Genomic DNA, 17,294 nt, shown 5'->3' on the forward strand with positions numbered 1-17,294 from the left:
CGTGCGGAGACTGAATCGATCCTACTGACCATTGGGCACAGACCGCGTCGTCAGCAAGGGCAGGCTAGCCCGCTTCGCAGGAAACTTCTTTCGATTCGAAATTCGATGCCATGCGCTGGATGTTGGGAAGGAGTTCCTGGAGAACTTCGAGCGAATCATGAAGATCTCCGTCAATTGCCGGATAGTCACGAATTTCGGGTTATGATAATCAAATATCACGCATCGATAGAAACGAAGTTGAGTTCAATTACGGACGGGTAACTCTGCTGCATCAATCCTATCGCCATATTGTTGTTTGCCCTGCGGGGAAGCACGGCTACCGCGAAAGAAGAGAGAACTGAATGGCGCATTGCGGAAACTGTCAAAGGGATACAGAGCGCGAGGGCTGGCAAGCTCCTCGGCGAGCCGATCACTGCAATCATCTCCATGCTGGAGGGGACGACCATCTCCACAGGTTTGTGTCTGCTTGCCGGGGAAGTCGAGCTCCCCCTGATTAGAATCCGCGAGGAGAAAGACGAACTGACGAAAATGAGCGTCGCGTCTTTCTGATCAGATCCCGCGAGAGCCTCCCGGCTGCGCCGAACCGAATACAGATAACGATTATTCTGACAGATGTCACTCGAGGTACTCAGTGGAAGCATCATTGGAACACCCTTGTTTTTTCTCACCTGTGATCGGATCTGATGGAGCGGTCGCACTGTTTCTGCAACACGACATCCTGGTTCAGATCCATCCGACTGGCTCGATACGGCTGATCAATCGACGCAACCGAGCCGTGGTGGGAATGTCGAGTCCTGCCTTCGGAGGAACCTTGTACATTGAGCATCCCTGCGTTGCAAAGATGGAATATTGCACTGGGGTCGTTTCCTTGGCTTTGGAGAAGATTCTCCCAACCGATGTTTTTGCTAAGATAACCAAAAGAGGGTGAGAGACTAGGCGCCGTCGCAATCGCACGGAACCGCCACGCTCCCGGGAATGAGCCTTGGGACGAATTCATTCAAGTTCCCGCTCGATACCTCGATTAGCGAGTCCGTGGTCCTTCTTCAGGTGTTTGTTCACGATGATCAACCATGGTTTGGTCTATTTGGTGGACAATTCTGGCGTGAAATCCACCACGGAGTCGTTCGTGATTCTCAGTGACGATCTTCCGAAGAGATATTTTTACAACGGTTCTAGTAAACCCACTGAAACTGGTTCGTGTCACCACACTCGCTCGCGACCGTCGAAGTCCTTAAGTCTATTAATGCTCACGAGGTCCAGGAGAACTTACAGGTTATGATTGCAGATTTCCTAGAATGCGAAGCATTGATATCGTCCTGTCGTAACTATACAACCAATGTTGGAACAGTCGTTTGGATTGTCGATCAAATCCGAATCAAGCAGAGTACGGATGGAACCGTCAATGTTCATGGTACGCTCGGAGATACGCGGATTTGCCTCACAACATCGCCGTCGGAAGACGTCGGCCTCAAGTTCGGAGATGATCTTCGCGGTGAGTCCAGTTTTCTCGCGCTCAGGAATGATCTTCCCAGTCCCCAACTCGAATAGGAACCGGACTAGCTCATGACATACCCCTACCGCATCGCTGCAGTCAGCATGAGATGCCCGGTCACAGGGGCGAGCCCGATGGATTCTTCTCTCAAGTATCTGGATCTGACGCGGGGCCGAGTTCGACTCACGGCTGATCGACGCGGATTCCATGCTCGGAACGGATCTCACGCCGCTGGTTTCGATACCGCGATGAAGTTCAAGCTCGAATGAATAATGATCCACGAATATTGCCGACCCTATCGAAATAGAACACCAGAAGGTATCACACGTTTGCAATGTCACTCATCGGCGACGCGTATGAATAAAATGGAGTTCCAGCGAAGGTAGTGAGCCTGGGGCTCACTAATTCTCCGGTTCTGGTGAGAGATTAAAGGGTGTCTTGAATCTGTTCATCGATCTGTACGGACAGTGTGCGAGGCGGTTAGAGCTCCGACGTGATTAGTGCCGGAACGTCGTCGCTCGAATATCCGAAATACATCGTGGCAAGAAATGCGGTTAAGTTTTCTGCTTCCCACAGACACGCTCATACGCAGCCATTGTTATGTCTTTACCGATAACGCGCAATCGGCCAGCTGCGCTCCGTCGCGAAGACCCATTCCCGTGCGCGATATCCCCTGTCCATTCGGTGTATGGGTGGGTGTCTCTTGCAGAACCATCACAATGGTCGGATCGACGGTATCCGCCAGCGATTCTGGACCTCGACATCCATACAAATCCGCCGATCCGGCTTCAGGATTCAGCGCACTGCTAACCTCGCTCCCCATAGACGTCTGGGATCGCTCCATTCAGACAAGCTCCGTTAATACGTTCTGGAGAGAAGGACTTCCCAATCGGAATGCGATTGTAAATTTTATGGACCCTTGTCTCCGTCAGGATCTCTCTAAACTTTCGAAACGTCCCTCGCTCCCTGTAAGCTACAGAGAGGTGCTACCTACTTAGAGTTTTCGGCTTAGCTCTCTGCTGCTCAACATGTTTACAATTGAAGAGATCATCCGGCTGACCTTTCAGCTTATCTGCTTTGAGCGCAGTAAACGTGGGTGACACACAACAGTCCCGGTTGGCGATGCCGCTCGGTACTCAGTGATCGGCGAGTCTTCTCGTGACGTTCCTCCGCTGCTAAGTAGAAAATCAGATCGCGAGAACCGATTCGAAGGACTCTGAGGGTAAGTTCGCTTGAAGATGCAGACGGACATTCTCTGAAGCCTTGTCCGCCCAAACACAAGCAAACTCTGCCTGAAATTGGCCAAGCTCTGTATCTTGACGAGGACCGCGCCGCGCACCGGAGCAGCGACAGACTGGCAACCTTTGAAATAACTCAGCACATTGCATTCCAATGTCGCATCGTCCCGATTTGTGGACAGCGACAATTCGCTGAGGCGCCAACGACTGAGATTGCACAGATGTCTCGCCTGCTCAGAGTTCCATAGGTCGGAAAACCGTCGGCCAGTCCGCTGCTCCGCAGTGTAGTTGTGCCGTGTTTCGCTGACTTTAGAGTGTGGTGGGGGCTCGTCAGGACTCAGAGTGAACCTTTAATTGCGGACTTCATCAGGACAGAACATCGGTCGACATCGTAGGTGAGCACACCACTCGCAGCGACATGCGTCCGATGCTTCGACGAAATTCAGCTGATCGCCGACACTTTCCTAGTTTGCTCGGACGGTCTTCTGTTGATATTTAGTCCGAATGTATTATATTATTTGAACAGGATACCACGAAAAGAGGGTTTCTATAGCCGTATTATTGTCGTCATGTTCGGAGTAGGAGAATCATGCCGGTAGTAGGAGATATCGCAAGTGTGTGTTCGATGCTCGACTAGTCGCGGAGGAAGAATGTTGGTCACGTGTCTGAGAGCTGATGTTGACTTTTCGCTCCCTGAGTCGCTTCGGGAGTATCATGGGGCTCTAGACTCCTGCATAGGCGTGAAATAGACCAATTCTTTTCGGAAGTCCAGCTTGGAAGTCTTCGGCATATTCTGATATGTTGGAAGTCGAATGGATCTATGAACGTTCATAGTTGGAAGTCGAGGAGTGACTCCCTGGTCGCGGCCTATTCGACGATTTCCGAGATTCGCGGTGCTTGTTTTCCCCTTATGGTATGATAATAGGCTCTGCTCGGGGAGTCTCTACTCGAGATTTCAGAGCGGCGGAACACTGGAGTCTCAGGAGAATCCAAATGTCTCCTCATTCTCAGAATCACGGAGACCTAGAAAATAGTTCATAGATCCTCTCTCGGAAACCGGCAACTATGAGGTCGACAGCTGAGATCTCGTCCCGAGCTTCGCGAGGCGACTTCGTACTGCTCCGCGGCTTCGTTCCCCGGCTTATCCGAAATCCACCCTCCTCGGCACATGGGTCTCGAAACCCATCCTGAAATGAGGTACTTACGGATTCTGTAAATGCCTAAGATGCGTCTGTGCATTCCGTTGGATCCGAGTTTCGAGCATTTTGGCGGCCGACCTCCACATCGGCTAGGCTCTGCGAACTCGAGGACCGATCGATGCCAGCGACACGGCCGAGGCATCCTTCAGACCCTAGAATCTAGACGATGTCGCATCTAGAGAAGCTTGGACTTGATGCCATAAGATTCCGCTCCTTTTCCCGTGGCAGCTTCGATGATCTAATAAATGATCTTAGAGAGAGATGTCGTTGCGAAGCGAGCCTTACGAATTATTATTATTTTCGATGCCGCGATCGAATTCCCTATCAACCTCTGGCAGGATCATCATAGACAGAGGTACGTTGCGACGGAATACTACCTTCTTTGCAAGCGCTCACGGACTGAATCTTGTCGATTCCGTTGGCCGCGCCGGAATTAGACGTCTTTCCGATACATATCAGACTCTGGCGATGGTGCATACGTTTGCCTTACGTACGATCATCGATCTTCGGCAAGATGAGGGAAGAGACTGACGAATATTCCTAGATTGATCAGCTGAATCTTGCGCCCTCATTGCTTAGCCCCCTTGCCATCGATGGTATCTAGCTTCCGCCGCTCAATCAGGATGCACCCATCGTCCTCGATATCTGGATACGGTAGAGCATCGAGCACGATTTGGGCTGGTGATTTGTCACGATTACTCCGAACTCGGTTGACGGCTTGCCAGGACTAGGGCCATCGTACCTCTCGTACTTTGTTTATTCGGAGAGGTTTTGGAAGAAGAATTCCCCACTCCGAAATATACCCAGAGCCACATTATCCTGTTCTCCGATGAACCGGCTCGTTCCGGAAAAATTTGAAATGATTCCGAGAAACCGTGTCAAATCACCCGCCCGAAGCATGCTTTACATATACCTACCTACACTCGAATCGAGGTTTCAGAGATCATTCGATCCAGAGGATTCCGTCCCGAATCGCTGTCAAAGTCCTCGCTCAGAATTCCCAGGAGCTTGATTCATGGTGCGCGCCTTCTCATCTCACCCGGCCCCCTCCACTGATCGGAACCGATGGGAATCTTTCTCCGTCGAACATGGAAACTAAGCTCCGATGCTCATTTGAAAAGCCTTCGTCCGAATGCGCGGAAAGAAGGGCTGAACTCGGGTGCAGCATCACGCATGAGGTCCTGAAACGTGGGAGAGTCTAGGCACGGCGATGATGGTCTCAGAACATTGTCGTCCCCTCGGAGAAAGCCCGACCTCAAATAATAGTTTGTTTCCGCAAGGAGAAACAATCAGACTGCAATCAAATAAACGGAGCGTGTTTGAACAGACTATTTGAACATGTTCCGGCACTTTCGTTCGTTCAGCGACACGGGCAGAGCATAGAAGTGCTGCTTCTAGTATTCAGGGAGTGACGGACTGACGATTTGAGTTTCCACTTCTTTCCGATCCTCGATTGAGACCGGGGCGGATTCGTCCCGAGTCTGGGTAGCCATTCTCAATCGATATTTCGGCATTGAGAGAAAACAGCCTCCAATAGACGCCCGGAATCCCCTAACCGAAAATTCATTGGGCTTCAACGATCGGGTAACCAGACAATGCGCGTTCCGAGGGGCGACCCAGTCTTTCAAGGGATCCTCGAAATTCGCGAAATGGAGGAGAGACGATGGCCTGAATTCCGATGGGGTCGAAATTCATTCTCCGATCGCGCTGAGAACATTCGACATCCGTTCTCTTCATGTGCGTTCATCTCCCTCCCCCCTCTTGTGCAACGAGCAACACTCGACGAAATCCGGCTCGGGAACGAATTGCCCTCGACATCCGAACTGGCATCAGGGGAGTCGAAAACGAAGAGCGATGAGTGATGCCGGACCCTTGTTTTCTCTTCGACGAAGTTATCGAATGCTCCATAGTACACACGGAATGATATCAGCTCATCGAGGAATCTAATCGGACAAGAGTTTTCGTGCCATGAAGACATCGGTCTCGGTGACCACTGGCTCCGCTGATACCACGGTCGAAGTTGCACATGACACTAGTTCTAATTGAGAAAAGTCCTCGTGCTCTCCTATTGCTCACCGGAGCAGGTGAGCAGGCAGGCAGTTATCCCGTCCATTTTGCCGTATGGTTCTGAGCGAGTGACAGTCACATGACAGGCTGGTCGTCTGGCTTCAACTCGACTTGACTCGTCGATCTCTCAAGGGCATCAAATGCTTTGCACTCTCGTCCACGAGCGCACAGTGGACGGATACATAGATTCCGACGAGGTCTCCAAAGGTGGAGCCAGTGGTCTACGGACTCAGTGACCGCGCACAATCGCTTCCCCGTTGTTTGTCGTCAGACTGTCAAACAGCAAGTCGGACAGGCTTGCGGTAGAATCGAAGATAGCCTGGGGCGATCCGGCTCTTTGTGTGCACTGTTCCCTGCTTGAGCGGCCGGCTCGACTTTAATTTGATTACCAAGTGCTGCCTTTCCGTCTCCAGAACGTCGACGCCCGTTGGATACGCTTCCCATCTCGGGCCCATCTCAGGAAGCCAGCTGTGAGTTTCGCGCGCGTAAGTTCATCTTCAATCAAAGACTGAACGCGCTCTGCCTGCGAGTGGAAGCTTAGGTCCGGAGGCGAGTCTCGAAGGTTTCCCTTAAATGTGAATGGTGGATCTACAGACCAGCTCTACTTGTTGCGAGACTAGCGAGGCCGCGGAGTCGCTGCGACGATGCCTGACACCAAATTCGAGGAAGACAAGAAGATCCAGCTCCGGAAATGGGCGGACGATAACGTCTGGTGGATTGTGTCGATGGTCGCTCTGACCGTACTCGCCATTATGATCTGCATCGGAGGCTCCGTCCTGTACGATTTCCAACCAGCTTTCATGGGTGTCGTCGCAACTCTGACAATTTTCATCTGCCTCTTGACGCTGATGGTCATCCGTAGGTGCGCGCTCCAAGGTGAGTCCCGGTGACTTGGATTCCTGTCTGCTCTGATGATCGAGCGTGGTCCTTTCTCTGCTCGCCGTAACCCTGACATGTAACACCACCCGTTTCTGTGCGGGCCATGGGGACCGAGGTGTCTTTCGTCTCCCTGAGGAATCTATTCCTAGAAGAAAACTCGTTTTGTTGTGCAGATGCCTTCACTTTTGTGGCGCCCACTAAGTTTCTGCCTTTTCTAGACGCAACTGAGGAGAAAGGTAGTTTTTTCCTCCTCTCGACCCCGTCTGAGTCCTTGCTTGCTTCGGGTGATTGGTTCCACTTCCTGGGTGTTCCACACACTGATCCCACACCAAAAATCCGGACGCGACTCGCGCTCATATTCCTCTCTCCATTTATATCGTTTAGGGAAGATTGAAGAAGAGCCCACGATCATTCAAATCGCGGTCGAAGAAGCACTGGACGGTCCGCCCCTGTTTCCTCACTATCAACGAAGGCGGTCCTCCGTTGCAACGATCCCGAGATGCTCCATCCCCAACATGGACATGATCATAGATACCGTGCGTCGTCAGAGCATTCAGGTACGAACAAGCTTCCCCATTTAATTTTTTCCCGAAAGCCCTTAAGGACGAAGCGTGCTTTAAGGCTATGACCGAGTTCGGAATAGGTCTTTATCCGATCGCGCGGGTTCCCCCTCGTGGAATTTCCATTCGTTTCGGGGAACCTAACTGCGACTGATCGGCAAAGGAATGACAGTTTCGAACAAAACGAAAAAAACTACACTCGGCTGCTTCTGTTGTAAAGCTGAACGATGTCATGTGAGGTCGGTCTGTTCCTCTGAAACCTTTCGACGGCCAGCTGTGGCCGTATTGTCTTGTCACTCCACGTCCGCTCCGAAGTTTGTCCGCTTCCACGATCTATAACTGAAAGCCTACGAGTAGTACGGATTCGTGCCGACTGACTTTTTGAATTGAGCGAAGCGTCGCCCTCTTGATTGAGCACCTCCGGAAAGCGCCGCGTTTTCGAGCTCATGGAAGTCGACTGCTGAAATAAGACATTGAGGCGGAAAACCCGACGGCTCCCCATCGTCCCGTGAGGTGTCCTCTCGACTATTCATTCACATTGAGGGGCGAACTATTCACTATTGGCTGTCCCCCTTCCTTCAGGGTTCTCAACGTCGGGATAGCGCCGCTCCCGTCGCTTCAAGCTCAACCTCGTCGAATCCGTCAGCTGCATCGAAAAAAGACAATGCGCTCCATCTGGCTCCGATCGCCGAGCTTCCGAAAACGCCTACGCTGGAACACATTTCACACGGAACTTCGTTACCGAGGTAGATGACCGGCGACTCACACCGATTCGGTAGTGAACGCTCTCATTTATCCTGAAGTCAAATCGTACCTCACAGGACCGAGGATGGATTTTGCATTTCTGTGTTGTCGCCTAAAGCTGCACGACTCCCAAGTGACCAGAGGGTTCGGCTTTGAATGTCAATTCTCGAAGCAATTTAGAGTTTACCGTGCGTTGAATGAGTGAATGTTGGAAGTAGATTGCGAGCGAAGGAAAAAACACAAACTTGAACTTTTCCGGCTGAGTGGAATCCCTCTATTGTAAATAAAGCATCTTCTGTTTGCTGGTCGCCCACCCGTTCGTATTCTCCATTCCTTGGTATTTTTTTCCCGGACTACCTACGAGTCCTTCGGGTTTAGCGCAGACTCGTTGTGGGTAGAGCTTTGAGCGGGCTCACTAAACTCAAACGTTACCGGCGCTTAGAGATCACAATAAAAATATTGGAGCGTGAAATGTCGACTAGATGAAGCACGAGAGCCGGCGAGGAATTTACGATTCGCAATCCCACACATTTCTCTTGAACCTGTACTTTATTTACAGCCTGTATACATCTCGTCTACGTTTCCGTCACCGTCATCAAGCGCGATTCCCAGAGATCTGTTTCCGAGCTACGCCGAAGGCAGCGGCGACTTGATCTCAGAGAAAACGCGGGAAGCGTTTCGAGACCTCCTAATCCATTGTTCATTCATAAGACTTTGAATCCGCCGATCTTGGTCTGTGAGATAGCGCGAGCAGCTTGAAAGCAGGAACGACCGCGACGGCACCGGGAACGATGTAGGATGTCTATTTTTCTGATCTCGCTGTTGTTTGCAATGGAAGCTGTAGCAAAGGAAGTATGTAGATTAGCCGAACCAATTATTCGACTTATTCGATACAGCATGATGCACAGAAACAATCCACTGCGCTTCTAGGGCTGGCTGGCCGGCCGACTGGCTGGCATACATATTTCCCTTCGGTCGAATTATTCCGCGTCTCCTGGGGACCTCCCTCTGGGACCGGTCGCATGCTAGCCAGTGTAGTCTATGTCGAATCGATCCAATGAATCACTACGAGCTAGCCGCTTCCGCTACTGAGCTCTGGCCTATTACTTCAATATGGGTCGAATATCCATCGCAGAGTTCTCTCTTTTGCGAGATCGCTTGCTAGATAGACTTTTTTTCGCGGAGAACCGGCATCTTGTTTCGGCCCTCCTAGGGAACTGCTCCCCCCTATGAGCACGCTTCAATGTTGTTCGAAAAGACTGAACTTGATTCCATTTTCTATTGTACACATCACAACACTCAAAATCACAATCGGTCATTGCTCGATCTTCGATGAATGGAGACTTCTGTACTGTGACAACGTGACCGAATATAGCGCACAGCTTCGTATGCCTGCTTGAAGTTCTGGCGTCCACTCCAAGGTCGAGGGAAATGGATATAGAAATCTAATTAACCGAGACTTTGAAAACGGGTTCGCTATCGAGTAAACTATTCCTCACGTCGACGAGCGCTATCGGCGAACAAAGAGCATCAAATAACCGCTTGCACCGAAAAGCCGACAAACCGCTCTATCGACAGGTGTGTGAGATCATGCGTACTGGTCGTCGCTTCATATTCTACCTTTTTGTCGGGGAAGGTAAATCGCTCTCGACTCCTAGGGTAGGCAGGGCTCAAACTCGTGGAGCGTGTGGAAACTTCGCTGCGTGCTCTGACTCCTCAAGAGGCTCGCAGGCTGACAAATGAGCGAACCGTCGCGTCGATTCGTCCGGCAGACCAGCAGGTGAATGGCCGACCCGACACGGGGAAATACGGTGACGAACACGTCTCGTGACGCGTGCGGGCGAATGATTCCTCTACGTTCAGGCAATCGAGAGACTTCCGCCTCGTCAGCATCGGTGGAAGCAAAGGGTGGTCTCTGGGCTCATTGATTTCTATCCTTTGACAAGCAGAGAGCGAGGCGCGTCCGTCACCGACGGATTATGTGTTCCACATGGGGTCGAGCGGGTTTGAATCCGACGGGTCAGACTATTGCAGACTAGCCCACTGATAGCCTGCTGGTCGAAGGCCGCTCCAAATCTACTTCTCCGGGTTCTTCTGGGATGTCTATCGAAGTGAACGATAACGGGGTCTGCGGTCCGGACGATGGACAGTGGAGCGGACTCGAATGATTCGATGAGCCCATATCCGACGCTGGAAGTCGCAGCGCTGTTAGAAACGAGGAGGGGTGGTGGGAGAGCAGAAAGCGATAGTTAGTCTAAGAAGCCATGCCCAGCCTTCCTGAACAGCCGAGTGAGACCCGCGCTCTTCAAGCGCCAGCGAGTGAGAGCGAGCCTGCGTAACATGGAAAAATTGCGATTTTGTGTGAGGGTCCGCACTTCCAACCTAGGTTTTCCCGGAGTGCTTGTCAAGCAGCAGCTTCGGGGAAAACACGATGAGGGTATTCAAGTGACGGAACTTTCTCGGAAAAATCTAGAGCCCTCCGCTGGGAACAGCGGAGAGCGGAACGCATGACGTGGATGTGATCTTCTTTTTCCCGATCGACTCGTACTGGCCTACGTCTGCTCGGAGCCGCGAATGTGTCATGTGCGGAACAAAGCAACTCTCGCGATGCACGTCAAACAGCTTTTTGCCTAGGTGACACCGGATGTCTCGGTCCAGCTCTGGAAACACATTCCTCGCGGGTACCGAAGTCCACCCCATACCACGTGCTGACGGGTTCTCTGGGGAGCTTCTTTCGTCTCAACTGGCACTCAGGCATCTTGTGTCGTGAAAGCCCACATGCCCCTTATAAAGAGATGCTACATATACAAGCGAGTATGCGATGCTGCTGATAAGTCAAATCGGAGCTTATCCGAGTCAACGATTAGCATGTGCGCACGTGTAGAGTTCAGGGAACTCTTCGGACCTTGCGCCCCTCCTCCTCAATCTTCCTTCGAGGCGCTGCATCGCTTGCGTCGTCATCGAACACGTTCCAGCCTGTAGGTGGGACGAGTATCGCAGACGAGCTTCTGCCGTGCTGAGAACATGCGTGTCGGCCCAGCGGCATCAAGTACGAGATTGCAGAGAGAATACGGGATTGTGCAACTCACCAGGAATGTATTCCGCGTGATGAAAGCCTCTTGGAATGATAATATGGGGATGGTAGGCGTGTGAGCCCTGACCGATTATCGAAGACGCCGCTGAGCCTGGTCGGGTCCCTCCACCGGCAGAATAAATTGAAATTTCATCTGCATCGCCGTGCCGCATCTGCCACCAGCTGCACTGTATGTCGGAAAGTACGGGAGTTATGAAGGAGCAAGAACCTCGCACATGAACGGAAGATCGTCAAAATTCTCCCCGAGAGGGCTCCTCGAATGTCTCGAAGTCTACAATGTGTCGACTGTAGTGTTGCCCTCGCCGTCGGTCTGCCGATATCAATGAGGAGTCTTTCGATCCCCATCTACTCTAGTAGCGAAATCGGATATTTACGGAGAATAAATGGGGCTATCGTTTCTCGGGCCCTTGCGTTGTCCTTCACGAGTGCGAAGACTCCCAAGCTCCACGGAAGGAGATTCGCGGAAGAGGGAACAAGATAAGGAGGATTGGAAAATAATAACAATTCGACGAAGTGTACCGATTGAGAGGGGATTAGTCTGAGAAACGGAGATTCGAGGCCGGCTCTGGGCGGGCCATCTGCTCGGTCGACCCCTCGATGGACGGATTTTTTCTCGTCCGCGACCGCTACAGCCCGGCTAGACCATAGTCTTATCGCCGGAGTCAATTATTTCCCTCCAGTGCAGCGGATCACAATCCGTAGCGAAACACTCATCGGGATCTTCTTCCGAATCGGAGAAACGAGTTGAGTTCCAATCGGCAGCAATAATAATTGCTCGCAATACCGAAACGGAAGCCTTAGGTCCTCTAGCTTCAATCCCGATATGAATCCCCGCTGTATCGACCGAAAGTGAACTTCGGAATCTCCCATCCCTCGCAACTCACTTTTTGACTCGTGGACGAGATTGTCGGACGCCTCTCAACCGAGGGCTGTGGATTGTAGTAGTACGCAGAGCCGACCCTCTGTAGAATGAGGTCATCGATTTCGACGATCGGCGCCGTTTCTTTGATACTCTCGAATATTTTATCGTCCAATTTCACCGAACGGCAGTAGAACGCTATCAGGAAACATGTGCAGCATGTACCGATACCTGAAAACAATGGAGTCATTCATTGGAAGCAGGAATCAGATAATTCATCGGAAGCACGAATGGAATTCACCCTTAAAAGCTTTCCTATTTTATCGGAGGCAAGACGAGACCGTATTTAAGACGCGTTGTGAGCACTACGCATATTTCAGACACAAGTGGATGAAAACATGTGGATCTACCGAATTTCATTATTCGTGCTACAGCGGGAAGGCTCATTCATTCTTGTTCCAGCCCCGGCCACGGTCGATGACACTTTCGATCAGTACCTATCTCGAAGCCACTTAATGGAGCTACTCAGGTCAATGCATAGCCACCCTTGCAAACAGTGCTTACTTTCCCGGCAAGTTTGCAAGGGATTTCCCATGATCTGTGCATAATGACGATGACCGCTAGACCTCTAGACGTAACCGCTGGTCGAGAGGCTTTTTATCGCAGCGCTGTTTTCGGTCGACGCATTGGTGGCCGAATCGACCGAGCTTCGGGGATCGGAATCGATACCGAGGGCTGTATTTTGTTTGGACGGCGCGGCGGTGGCGCCACAGTAAACCTCCTGAGAGAGGCCGCTTTAGGAGTCAGGGCAGTCTCACGACAGAGAAAATCCTTGGCCAGAATGCTCCACCGCGTTCCTTCGATTTGATCGACGATGAAAGATGAGCTGAGGGGGCGGGGGGGATATCTTGACCGAAGGATGGTGGAGCACAAGTTGCAATGGATTTCGTTTCCATTCTCGGTGAAGGATCGACAGCGGCTCGGGAATAGCTGGCGGCGATCCCATGCCGCCGTCGATCTCCAAATTCGAAGAAGTTATCGCATAACGAACTGAGCGTGAGAGCATCGTTCGGCATAATCGGCAGCTCCCTGGATTTGATTGGGACTCCCGAGTCTCCAGCATCCCTTCGATGAGGAGAGACGGGACTTTGACGTACTTCAGTCCCTATACATTCGGTGTATACGAGTCTTTTCGGTGAAACGAAAGGTCGCCGGGGGAGTTCTTTGTGGGCTGATTGCATCACATTCTCTGAGCAGTTTTTAGTTTTTCGAATCGAAATTAAGACGGAGTTGGGGAGCGATGCATAAAAAAATTATGAATGATGAAAAAATATAACTTTCCACCTCTCCATTCGTCGGAAAACTCGCGGGCCTGTCTACATTTCTCACGTCACAACTTTTCTGCCCTGTCGGGCTCTATCTGGAAAACGGTACATTGCTTCGCGCAACAGAAGTGGTGGAGGCAGTGTCGACGGTAGATGTCTCTCTTTTGTACTCCAGAATAAAAGCACGGAGGCAAAGTGGATTCCGGACCCTGTCGCTCTTCGGTAGTCGTCGCTTTGTCCCCGGACGACACCGATTGCTCGATTCGTTGCCGACAATTTGCCGCTAGCAGCGAACAGGGGATCCTTGTCAACATGATGCTGTGCAGCGGCGACGGCTCTTGGCATCGGCCTCTTCAAGCACGTTGTTGAGCCGAAACCGAGTGAATGCACGATGAACGACTTGTGATACAAGCTCTTTATCGTTCCGCTTCCTGCTGCTCCGTCCCTACATCTCAATCGCGCGGCGGGAGGGCCGGAAGCTCTTACGTCTGGCTTCCAGCAGCGAACGCCCTCCAGAGGTTTTTCATTGGTTTCTATTGATACCCAGTGTCTGACGTTCTTTTTTAGCGTCGCCCCCGAGCGTGAAGAGCTCATGTAATGATTTGCGTCGAGCTGTCTTTTCGCGATTCGAGGTCTAAAGAGAACGGCGAGGCGATTCTGGACGAAAGACACGGGAGGTGTCAACGGCCTCTCAGGGGAGAAGAGGCAAGGACAGCAGCAAGAGTCAGCCAGTCACAGCGATTCCAGACCTGGTGACAGCTTCGATTGGAAGCCTACAGCGTGCTCGGTCTACTTTCTTGAACGAAAGAACGCGAACTTTGGAATGCGGACGAGGAAGAGGCTGGACTCGCGCTGATCGCTACCCACAACCCGCAACTACCCCGCATGAGCGCTTCGCCTTGAATTCGCGGATAATTGTCCGGCTCCTGAAATACATTATGCTATTCATCCGAAACAAAGCCCGCGGCAGCGGAGCTTCCGGAGGCGAGAGGTCCTCCTCCACGATTGAGTGGGTGCCGCTCAAGGTCTCGGGGAAATTCTCTCGGAAATTACGAGCTTTGTCGGCGTTCAATAGTACACGGGCTGCGGAGGAGACTCGTCGAGCCTATTCTTGCATTCGCCTTGCCGTAATTCTAACCGATGTCATAATAGCTATTCCTCTTCTTTCTGTTTCGTAAAAATTGGGCTCGAATGAATTTTGTCAGCGAGGGTGGTCTTCGCCCCGTCGGTGATGAGCTCATCCCAAAACGATGAAGCATATTGGCTCTTCTCATTGGCCTACGCACCAATTGAAGTCGAATCAGTTTATGATTCGATCGGTGAATTATTCCACCTGTGAATCGAGAGCCTTTCCTCCCCCGCGGTCGCTCACGAAAAATGGTGAATCGCGCTCGCTACTATCGAAACAGACTACTGCTTCCTGTGCAGCGGTGTGAACGATGCAGAACTCAGAAGATGAGTCCGGCGGCTTGAGCTTCGGTTCGCAATATGTCGAGAATATCGCCGATTTTCCGAGGGCGGAGGCGAAATCTTGGGGAAGAGGACGCTGGATGGACAAAGTCATAAGATACTACATATTGCTGTCATGGTATCGAGCTGAGGGAACTAGCGCTCGTGACAATGAGCAAGGGCACAAGTATCAAAGACCTGTTCAGAGGTTGTTAAGGAACGACACCATAACGACAACCCGGGCTCGAAGGAGACACGAGTCAAGGTCTCCGAGTATCCCTCCACACAGCTCTCCACATGGCTGCACATATCGCTGCGGTGGCGAGGAATAGGCTAACGTAGGGTCCGCGGAACCGCTCAGGAGCCTCTGACGCTAAGCGCCACAAAATGATCACATGCCCTTATAGAAAATGGGCATAAGGCTTTGGAAAATCGAATTAGGAACATCTCTAAATGAGCGGATATCGAAATACTCATCTAGAGACGCTAGGCGGTTAAGCGAGAGCTCTCGAATAAGATGCTAGCAATGTGATCGACGTTGACATGGCAGGATACTGAGTCTTGTCGAGGTGATATTCTCTTATTGGTTTCCCAGAATTCGTCTTCCTTTATCGGTATGGGCAAATATGAGTGGGTTGATGGATCCGCACATCGCTTCCGGCAGGGTAGCGAACTCGCCTTCGACTCAATGTCGCCCAAGCGAGTACCTCCGTGGAACGATCCTAGAAGAGCCGAGCGAGCGATGCGATCGAGGTGACATCGGTGGCTTACCGAATACCAACACTTCAGAGGAAAGAAAACTGTTTTTCTACGAGTCCAATCCAAACTCTGTTCGCTCAGAGGCATCTACGGCGTACGCAGCCGCTGGGAGGATTCGCATACGCATGAAGATTGTGCGGCCGGTCGTTTCTAAGGGGTCGAAATTAAAATTGTGGAGGGATTCTCCCTTATAGAATCTCTCCGATCGGGAGCAGACGCTCCACAAAGCCAAGATGAGCCCTTTCCGAAGTTCGCGCTCAAGCGATGTTCGGAGTTTCCGAAGGGAAACACGCTTGGTGCGCGTAAAACGCAATACAGCGACTACGCGGCTTCGAAAGTATCGAGGAACGAAATAATTCACAGAATGGGCGGGCAGCGTGCCGAGTGGCGTACCTAAGGTGAGACAGAGCACTTCCACGCTTGATACGCATATCGGCCAAGTATGCAAGCTTGAATGCCAAGTAGCCCTCAGACGTGACGCTGATGTTGTGATAAGAGTTCGAGGCATAGTATCGCATGGAACACGCGCGAAACTCCGTACGAGAGAACAGACTTGACTACTCGCACTGGTGCTGCCTCGTCGGGGAAATCCACTCGTCGAACGAAGACGCTCTGCTCCATGGATCGAGTTCGGAAACGTGTACGGGAGAGGCGAGGACAACGAATCATTCATTCTCTACACGGGACTCTCCAGACCGAGGTTCCTCGACGTCCTGTTTGAAATTCGACGACAGCAACTTCGCTGTTTCACTACGCGTCCACCACGAATATCTACAGAGCGGTCGAATAGGCTCCTCGTGAAAGTACCTACACAGAACTATTATACACAGTCATCATGTACGGAAGCGCCACTCACCGATGCCTGAGATGATTTTTCCCTTGTCGTAGGAGCCCGGCTGCTTATTCGACACCCGGAGCATGAGGCCTGCGAATGTCGATATCGCCCCGAAACAGGCCATCACGTAGAAAAAATATATTCCATACATGAGAATTAAGGCACACTGCCGGTCCATGAGGTCCGAGTTGCGACTGGAGCGCGCTGACGAAGCACGTCGACGAGAGCGTCCCGACGCCTGCGACCGTAGCGTAGAACGTCGAGCTGCTGTTGATGGTCGTCTCGTTTGTGAAGGGTGATAGTAATTATATACCGGACGAGATCCGTCCATGGTGAGGAGTAGTTGCACTCGTCCAGAAGGAGATACTCGACCTCTATGCGACGGACTCGTACGGGGATGAGGTGCGCGGGGGATTCTTCGAGGGCTTCTCGGCGAACCGACCAGCGGATTGGTGCGGAGATGCAGTTCACGACGCGGTCGGCGATACTGTGTCGGCGTCGACGGCGCCGATTTCGCCAAAGGCTCGAGTGCGGTGCCAGAAGGTATAGAGATCGCAGTGCAATCTGTGATAAGCGTGCGTTTTTCGCGCGCGTCGGCCAGCGTGCCGCCGAGCGCGGGCACCTCCTGGGTTACAACGTCCGACTTCTTTTTTTACTGAGTTTCATTATCCCTGCGAAGAGACCGGGAGAGAATTATTACTCCAGATGATGTGTACATGTTATTTCCTAACTGAGCGTGTGTATCTTCTATTCAGGGCATCGCCCTACCCCGTACCCCGTGCCGAAGGTAGATG

The 17,294-nt window shown here is 51.8% G+C and overlaps 3 protein-coding genes across 3 annotated transcripts; 2 read left to right on the top strand and 1 right to left on the bottom strand.

Moving 5' to 3' along the window:
* Positions 1 to 341: 341 nt before the first annotated feature.
* fest (wurstfest) lies at positions 342 to 1,772 on the top strand. Its single transcript, XM_003744277.2, has 5 exons — positions 342 to 454; positions 613 to 924; positions 1,048 to 1,193; positions 1,286 to 1,492; positions 1,592 to 1,772. Exons 1-5 carry the CDS (start codon positions 342 to 344, stop codon positions 1,759 to 1,761), a joined length of 948 nt encoding a protein of 315 aa, XP_003744325.2. The 3' UTR covers positions 1,762 to 1,772.
* Positions 1,773 to 2,637: 865 nt separating this feature from the next.
* Positions 2,638 to 8,486, top strand: LOC100908735 (uncharacterized). Its single transcript, XM_003744278.2, has 5 exons — positions 2,638 to 2,714; positions 6,410 to 6,466; positions 6,591 to 6,872; positions 7,260 to 7,432; positions 8,018 to 8,486. Exons 3-5 carry the CDS (start codon positions 6,641 to 6,643, stop codon positions 8,183 to 8,185), a joined length of 573 nt encoding a protein of 190 aa, XP_003744326.1. The 5' UTR covers positions 2,638 to 2,714; positions 6,410 to 6,466; positions 6,591 to 6,640; the 3' UTR covers positions 8,186 to 8,486.
* A 1,577-nt stretch (positions 8,487 to 10,063) lies between these two features.
* On the bottom strand, positions 10,064 to 16,678 carry LOC100902457 (uncharacterized). Its single transcript, XM_018639933.1, has 4 exons — positions 16,522 to 16,678; positions 12,158 to 12,363; positions 11,269 to 11,440; positions 10,064 to 10,369 (listed from the first exon to the last, which is right to left on the bottom strand). The coding sequence occupies exons 1-4, from the start codon at positions 16,676 to 16,678 to the stop codon at positions 10,215 to 10,217; spliced, it is 690 nt and encodes a 229-aa protein (XP_018495449.1). The 3' UTR covers positions 10,064 to 10,214.
* Between the last annotated feature and the right edge of the window lie 616 nt (positions 16,679 to 17,294).

The sequence above is a fragment of the Galendromus occidentalis genome, unplaced genomic scaffold (genome assembly GCF_000255335.2).
Source record: "Galendromus occidentalis unplaced genomic scaffold, Mocc_1.1 scf7180000077464, whole genome shotgun sequence".
Taxonomy (NCBI): domain Eukaryota; kingdom Metazoa; phylum Arthropoda; class Arachnida; order Mesostigmata; family Phytoseiidae; genus Galendromus; species Galendromus occidentalis.